Source organism: Varanus komodoensis, unplaced genomic scaffold, assembly GCF_004798865.1.
Source record: "Varanus komodoensis strain SLA01 unplaced genomic scaffold, ASM479886v1 scaffold4, whole genome shotgun sequence".
In the NCBI taxonomy this organism is placed as follows: domain Eukaryota; kingdom Metazoa; phylum Chordata; class Lepidosauria; order Squamata; family Varanidae; genus Varanus; species Varanus komodoensis.
The window spans coordinates 37,387,365-37,396,306 of NW_025335941.1; the positions used below are offsets into that span (position 1 = coordinate 37,387,365).

Here is an 8,942-nt window from a genome sequence, read left to right on the forward strand (position 1 = left end):
TCTCCGTTTCCTGGCCGAGGGAGCCAGCATCTGTCTGCAGACAGTCTCTGTGGTCATGTGGCCGCCATGACTAAACACCAAAGTGCACGGAATGCTGTTACCTTCCCACCAAAGTGGTACCTTTTTATCTACTTGCATTTGCATGCTTTCGAACTGCAAGGTTGACAGGAGCTGGGATGGAGCAATGGTAACTCACCCCGTTGTGCAAATTCGAACCGGCGACCTTTTGATCAACCCGCCCAGCAGCACAGCAGTTTACCACTGCGCCACCTGCATCCCCTACATATAGATACATGAGCCAAATGTCATGCCCGAGCACACTGCAAGCCATCCTGGGGAACAGCTCTCAGATGTGATTCTGCTTAACATCTTGGACTAATCCTGGAAACAGATGAGGAAGCTACATCCAATTTCTTTCCACTTCAAGGTCTGGTCATTTTTGTTGTGCCAACCAGTTAAGTAAGAAAAACAAAACATCCAAGTGATGTATTATAGCTAAGCCAGCTTCTTGATGTAGAACATTAGGCAGAAAAAGTGGGACCTGCAACAAAATTTTGCTGTGCATCTCCACCTCAAAACTCTTGCTCAGGGTTGCAGATGACCAGCCACATACACTTCCCTGACCAGTATGAGTGACAAAGAATCAGGCAGGGTATTTCAATCTCCACCCCATTTTCATTTTTCAACTGGTACATTATATGGCTGGTGAGCATGCTCAATTCTCATTGGGCTTCTGGTGCGGGGGGAGGAATATTTTCACTTCTGCAGACCTGTTTTCCCCAAGTGCACAAAACTCCCTCATTTCTCATTGCACCATTTCCATTGGCACTGGCCACCTCTGAATGCTATTAGGCAGAATTCATCCTCTAGCAGTCTGATTATGATTCTTTCAAGTGTAGCCAGACCCTTTTACTAGAATTACAGACAAGTGTTTACTTTGAACCATTTTTCATTCAAAGCTTGGGGATCCTTGATGTAGAATCTGGACTTTCCCTTCCAAAGGTAGCGTGCGCATAATAGGATAGAAGCAGATTAAGATAGTTACATTACAAAACAAACAGACTTGTAAGATTATAGTGACATAGTTTTATTTAATTAAAAAAATAGTTTTACAACTTGGACAAGAGTAACATTTTTCTTCCCACAACTACCTTGCTTGAACATTGTGCGTTATTGTTGGACAAACCATTTTCCTGACAAGATTTCCTATGCTATTAATATCATTATTAAAATAATTGTATTTGTTATTCTGTATTTTTCCTATTTCTATACCACATTTGTTTCATTACAGCAATGTCAATGAACCTGAAACCATTTCCAGGCTTACATTCACTCAAGTGGATGAGTGCAGTACGAACAGCATCACAGAACACAAGGAACGCTTCAGTAACAGATATCTTGATCTGTCTTCTGCTAACAGGACTTCTCAGATGAGTTTTTATAGTTCCAATTTCTCCAGAGGAGAAAAATAAGGCCAAATAAAGTGATTTTAACTGAGTGAACAGAATTAATATGCATGACATTTCTTACATAAAGAGCAGTTGCAGGAAAGTCTAAGCAGGCAGGGTGGGAACAAGTGAGAATTTAACTCTGTTGTTAATGTCCTAAGAAGTCACATCTCCAAAGTGCTATCTAGATTCAAAGCAAAGCCCCATTAGTACCAACCAAGGCTTCCTTGAAAGGAAAGCACCTGATTCAGAGAAGTACTTTGTGTTGATAGCATAAGCAGGAACAGAAAGAGTTAAATTTCCCCTTCCTACGCACCATTTATAGTTCCAGAGTTGCTCAGTCTTTCCCACGCTCTTTATTCACACAATTAACTTCACATCTAGTTTGACCCAAAGGCAAGACATAGTCTTCATTACTAGATTAAAAGTTTCACTTTCATCTTTTGGTTACCCAACCCTTCTTTCATCAAGCTGGTGATGGTTCTCACATTTTCCTGCTACAGTATTCACATTTCTGTTTGAAAGGGCTACTAACTCCTCAATCTGAGGCAACCTGAAAAAAATCACAATATGTGATTTAGATGGAGGATGATGGTGCTCTTATGACTAAATCTAAGATGGATTAGACTCCCCTGATCTTACAGCTGGGAGTACAGCATCTTTTATATCTGTTTACAAGATCAATTTCACCAAAAAACACAAATGTAAGAAAACCTTAGGTGGTGAAGAAAGTGTGTAAATTTACATAACAGAATAGCTGTTTCAATGCTTTTCTTATGGAAAAGTATTTGCATTCAATGAAAATGATATTTATATATAGGTCTATTTTCCAGCTTTCTGCATCTGAGTGTCAGTAGCATGCTCAGCTGTTATGTCAGAGGTGAAGCTCACACATGATTGCAAGCTCAGTACGGCAAACCCAGCAACAGAATGGAATGTCACAACCATACACAAGAATTCTTTCTTACACTCATTTTGCATATCCCTCCATTCTTCCTGTTTTCTTCATTTGTTATGTAGCAAGAAGAGCACCAGATTACCGGCTTGCTATAATATGGCTTATAATAAACGTTTTTCCATACACTATTCTTCTCCTACATGGAAAGTATTTCCATATTGGAAGCCACACACAGTTCACAGGTAATTGCCTCATAGACACAAACATTTTGCTGCAAAATGCATTTTGCTGCATCGCCCAATTGGCAATGATTTACAAACATGTGTGCACACAGATGCATGCTCTGGACTGCAGCTGTGCCTCACACTGCAGTTAAAGACCCCCCAGTGTTCCTGCCTGGAACCAACAAAGCTTCCAGGCCATAAAAGGCTTCCCAACTGTTGTAGAAACCTGCAATGTTGACATGGTCCCACCATGGGAGCAGGTTAACATTCCTAGAATCTAGGCCAAGGAGCACTACTGCAAGCCTAAGACCTACTTGTTATGAATTTATTCAGCCCTCTCATTGCAATTATTTTGCCTTAAATAAGTATGGTCAAAATTTTAAGAGGCATCACACTACTTAATTTCCAGCAGGAATCAGAGGAAACTATCACAAAGATCAACTTCCATCCAATGTTGGCAAATGCATTTGTGCTATGGTGCAAAAACAAGAGCTGTAGGTTAGCCTCTCCAGCTTCCTCCCCTCCCTTCCCTCCAAAACACCCACTTTTCCCCCTCTCTGAGGTCAAGTTTCTTACTTCAAAGAGCACTGTGAGGGGGAAGAAACTGAAACCCCAATTCCCTGCTCAGAGGTCAGCATACTGTGTGTGACCTCAGAGCTGGGAATCCAAAAGCCCTCTGGTCCCTCAGCTACTGTCTAGGGGCCCTAGCAATGTTCCCTGATCCTTTGGAGGAGCTGAAGAAAGTCTAACCTTTCTCAGAACAAACCAAATCTGAATATACATTGCTTCTTGCACTCTCCATGCCCTAAAATACCTATGAATTAAGAGATACACCTGACATTTCATGAAGTCAGCAGGACAATCCATCTAGTCCTACTTGATAGGTAGAGACAAACAAAAAATAAACCTTTAGACCAGGATGGGGAGCATGTGGCCCTCCTGATGTTGCTGACCCACAACTCCCATTATCCTTCACCACTGGCTATAGAAGAGAGGAATTACAGTCTAAGAACATCTACAGGGACGGACAGCCCCCACCACTGCTTTAGACACTCCGAACAGGCAAACAAGGTAGGTCTACTACAGCTTGTGTCTGTCTATGAGAAGTGTATTTAGCATTCACTGGTGTGCCTCTCCCAGAGTATTGTTCTTCTACCACCACAACCAGTTCAATTTGAAGACTGCCACTGGTTCCAGTTCTTGGCTGCTGCCCCAATTCTTCAAACTCCTTTGAAAATCGGCCTGCCTACCAACCAGCAATGGGATCGCCTGGGCTAAGTAAAAAGCAATTTTCAGTTTCCAATAGCTTCATGTATGGCCTGTCTGTCTCAAAAGGGGGAATCAGCATCCCTGCAGCATGCTTCCAACCTTCTACAGATGGGACCTTAGACCAAAATAGTTTATTTGAAGCATTTTGGTTTATATAGTATTCTTAAGAAAGCTGTAGTTGAATAGATTCTGTTTCTAACAGGTTATTAATATAGTACAAATGTATGTCAACCCAGGTAACAGTCTTGAATAACAGCATTTTAATACGTGGATACACTAATAAATAGGGACCAGCAGATCATCCTTTGCCCAACATAGGTGCTAAACAGGTCCACATTGTGCATGTTAAGCACTTTCTGCTGCAGCGTTGTTTCTCCTCTGCTCCCTCCTTCGGTAATCCCGGATAATACTGCACATGCCACTGATCAAGAACACTGCAGAAATGGCAGCAAAGTAACCAGCATAGATCATGAACTGGAGAAAACAAGGTAGGGTGGGGAGAGAGAGAAGTGGTGAAACTAGAGCACATTCATCTTATGTAGGGCTGGTCATACCACAATGTAGGGTGAAGCAGCCTGTCCATTGTTATGGATTTGGGGGTCCCATCATAAAGTAAACAGACAATTATTTAGTGATGTTTTTAACTGAACACGGAAGGGCAGAAAGGAAATCACCATTTCGATGCCTTGTTCTGCTTAGGATGACATTTTATTCTGCTGGGTAAGATTAAACAGCTTAGGAAAACATTTGTCCTTCACCATCCATTTTTATCCATGTCTTCTTTAGGTACATTCAAACAGAAAGCCAAGGCAATGATAATCTTTCATTTCAAAAAGAAATATGGACAATAGCATATGGCTCCACTGAACTTGTTACACATAACCCAGGCAGCTCTGGAAGCCAGATTATTATAAGTACTCCAAATGTCCATCAGAAGCATGGCTGAAAAACCATCTCCCCCCCAGCAACACACTGCAAGGTGTCATTCATTCAAAGCCAAGATGCTGGGACCAGAAATGCCATCTCTTCCCTTGGAAAGTGCCAAAGGACTTTACCAGGAAGCCTGCACCTTCTTTTTCTCCCCCTCTCAAAATAAAACCATGAGCCTTACCTGTCTATATATGTCAAGCTTAAGACCTTTTGCATCGACAACTATCAATGTGAGTAGTGTCTGCAGTGCCAAGGCAATGAACGTATTGATGCCAAACACGAGGGCATAGCGCTCTACACTTAAATTTGTAGCAATCTGAAACCTTTGGAGAAAAACAGAGCAGAAAGTTAGAATGTGAGCACAGGAGCATTAATTCATGGTAGGCAAGTGGATGTGTCCTTCCAGAATGGATCACCAAGAGAGTTGTGGAGACAGCCTGGATGCCATTAGTGTGCTTCTCACACAGCACTTCCCCAATCTCTCATTTTAAAAGCAAAGGAGGAATAAGAGAGAGGGAAACTACGTGCTCTGCCATCTTTCCTCCCACAAACTCTGAACTTAAGTCAGTGCCATATCAAAGCCCTGGTCAAGAAAAAGGTGTCTGGTGAAAGGGCTATGAGAAGGTAACCTGCAGACAGGGGAAGAGTTTTTACATTCTCCTGTGCTCCTCTATTTTTAATCCTCTTTTTGCAGGTTGGGAAGGTTGCATGCTTAAATCTCACACAGCTGTCACAATCACTTCCTAATTTGGTTCTTGAGCACATTTCCATAGGCAGTGACCTTACTCCATCAACTCCACGGCTGACATTTTCAAAGGGAAATTCAAAGCAGTCTAACTGGTTGCACTACCCCAGTAACCTTGGGAAACACAGATTAACATGTTCATGGTGATGACCTAACTCAGTGCCGGGAGAATAAATGAGGTGCAGAAATATTAACTGCAAAAATGAGTTATAAATTACACAGCATTTGTCAACTCTGGAGGTAGAGAGGAACCCAGTATGCCTAAGGAAAAGAATGGGAGGAGAGAACCTGACAAACTGGAATTCAGCTGCAAAGAATCAAAATTGATTCAGCAACAGCCACTATGACATTAAAATGCCTTTCTGGAGTGCATTAATCAAGTCACTATATAGGAAAATCGTGCATTACCACTCTTGCCTGGCACAGTTTGATGCAGGACAGTTGATCAGTTGAGTGGATAACAATTCCGCATAAAGCAAAGGTGAGAAAGGAATTGGAATACACAGCAAGGACTAGCTGAAGAAAGTAAGGGCAGTATCCAGTGCAACACTGCAGCTGATATAAAAACTTTCAAGTGCACTGCTAAATGCACTTGCTGATGCAACTGGTGTTGCACTTGACATCATTTACATTAAGGAAAGTGACCAGATGAGCCTTTTATCCTACAATTGCCTGGCCTCATTCACAAAATTTTATGGTAGTGGTGAGGATAGATAACAACATTTTACAGCTCTAACCCCTCCCAGGTTTCCCCCTGATTCATTTAGCTTTTCTTCTTCCTGCAGAAAAGCCCTTAAGGAAAACAGATGAACTAGTCACACAGGGCCTCCTCACTATTTAAGCTGGATCCCCTTCATCTGGAAGTACCATGTGTATGTGTGTGTTTGCTCCACAAAGGGGGAAGGGGAGTGAAATACTGGCATTTCTGGCAGCATTTCAAGACAGTTAAAAATCACTGCTTACCAGCACAGCTAGGATTCCTGTAAGTTGCAAAACAAACATGTGGCCTCATCTATACATGTTTACTCTGTTTACTTCTTGGAGAACGACTGCCTGGCGACAGTGACACACGTGTTGGTAACTTCCCAATTAGATTTCTGCAACGCGCTCTATGTGGGGCTACCCTTGAAGACAGTCCGGATACTTCAATTGGTGCAGAATAGAGCTGCCAGGCTGCTGACAGGGACTGGGCGTTGTTCTCATATAACCCCAGTTCTCCGTCAGCTTCCCTGGCTCCCCACTGAAGTCCGGGCCCAATTCAAGGTGTTGGTTATGACCTATAAAGCCCTCAACGGCTTGGGTCCTGGGTATCTAAAGGAACGCTTGCGTCCATATATGCCCTCCCACCCCTTGAGATCAGCAACAGATGCCCTTCTCCGGGAACCCTCTGTGAATGATATTAGGAGGGTGAGTACCCGGAGGAGGGCTTTCTCTGCGGTGGCGCACCATCTATGGAATGCGCTCCCCAGAGAGGTCCGCCTGGTGCCGTCGTTATTTGTTTTTCGGCGCCAGGCTAAGACCTTTTTATTTAAAACATATTTTAATGGTTAATTTATTGGTTATTTATAGGATTTTAAATCTTTTAAGCCGAGATGCACCGGGTTTTAATATTTTTATCGTACAATTTGTTATATTTTGTTCTTGTTGTGAGCTGCCCTGAGGCTTTGTTGCGATGGGGGCACCATAAAAATGTTTTAAATAAATAAATAAATACTCTGAACTTAATTCCAGTCAAGTGCATGGGGCTTACTCTTCAATAAATATGCACAGAGTTTCAGTCTTAGTTTGAAAATCAGAACATTCTTGCACTGAAACCTGTTTTCAGAACAAATCATAGGAGGCTTTAAGAACAAGATGATCAGTGAGCTACGCTTTAAGTATAGGAAACTGGATGTTCAAGCAATCAGACTCATCAATTTCTTTCAAATCTGATTATTTAAGCAAAAGGTATGGTCTCAAATCAATAATTTATTTATTTATTTATTTATTAAGACATTTATATGCCGCCCCATTTGCCGAAGCCTCGGGGCGGCTCACAATATGAAGAAAATTACAGTAGTGACAATATAAAAATAACAATATAAAATAAATAACAATATAAAAGAAGTCGCCCTGGCCAGATAAAATAAGCAAATACTGTTAACAATTAAAATGACGCTTAAATAAAAAGGTCTTCGCCTGGTGCCGAAAAACAAATAACGACGGCGCCAGGTGGACCTCTCTGGGGAGCCCCACGTAAAGCGCGTTACAGAAGTCCAGACGGGAAGTCACCAGCGCGCGTGAAGGAAGTCACTTGGGAAGGGCCATAGCCCTGTGGCAAAGTACTTGCTTTGCCTGCACATAGCCCAGGTTCAATTGCCAGCATCTCCAGGAAGGGCTTGGAAATATGCCCTTCTAAAATCCTGGAGAGTTGCTACCAATGTAAACAATACTGAGCTAAATAGCTTTTGTGTAAAGCACCTTTCCATGTCTCCCCACATAAATTTATGGCAGCCTCCTGAGAATACAATTTTCCTCCTGCAACAATGTAAACGTTAAATCTATTGATACCCAGGACCTTCCTGTCCTTATGTACCTTCTGTGATCACAGTATTGCTCAATACTGAGGCATTGACAACATCTATTAACTTGGCCAATAGGTACTAGTGTGTTGTATGCTTTACTGTACAGCTATTGCATTACATTGCAGCAATAATTTCATTGTGGAAATCTACTGAATTCATATATGCAAGTATACAAGTATATGAATTCAGTGTAATTCATATACTTACATACACTGAATTCAGTATAAGGGCAGTAGCTCGAAACACCTACTGCCCTTTCTTGTTTTCTTTTGTTGTTGTTGACTCAAATATGTATGCTTGAAGACATCATTGAACATGCAAATGTCATAATACAGAGAGCCTATTTGCATCCTGATACTTCAGATTGCCAATGACTTATTGGTTACATGTTCTAAGCCACAGAAGTTTGGCAAGGCAGTCATAAGATGTAGATCACCAAAAACAAACAAATGAGCAAAACTTCACGCAGCGGCGGCTCTTTCCTCCAGCGCGATGTAGCGGCGTGCTGCTGGAGGTGGGCGGAAGTCTTTCTTGCAGCCAAAGGGGTCGCTGCCATTTGGGAGCTGTTCGGGGGACGAGAGGGGGGCTGGGCTGGCCAAGGACTTTTGTTGAAATAGGCTTGCCTACCGCTGAATCTTAGGGAAGGGGAAGGATTTTTTTTTCTCTTTTTCTTCTTCTTTTTATCTTTCTTTTTCTCCTCTTTCGAACTGCTTTATAATTTTACCCTGCTTTAATCAGTGCTTTTGAGTCATCCCTGGGCATGTCAACGTTTACATATCCTGGGGAACACACGGGCGCTGCCATTGGCGTGGTCACGGGCAATGGTCGTTACAGCAATAGGGGCTTAACGTGTCCACGTAGAAG

At 42.2% G+C, this 8,942-nt stretch overlaps 1 protein-coding gene across 1 annotated transcript in view; it reads right to left on the reverse strand.

Moving 5' to 3' along the window:
• Positions 1–1,071: 1,071 nt before the first annotated feature.
• Positions 1,072–8,942, reverse strand: part of SLC19A2 (solute carrier family 19 member 2) — a 22,512-nt gene continuing 14,641 nt past the window's right edge. The window contains exons 3-4 of the mRNA XM_044441782.1: positions 4,951–5,133; positions 1,072–4,313 (exon numbers count right to left, since the gene is read on the reverse strand). Of these exons, the coding sequence (XP_044297717.1) occupies positions 4,185–4,313; positions 4,951–5,133 (312 nt within the window). The 3' untranslated portion in view covers positions 1,072–4,184. The remainder of the gene's footprint in view (positions 4,314–4,950; positions 5,134–8,942) is intronic.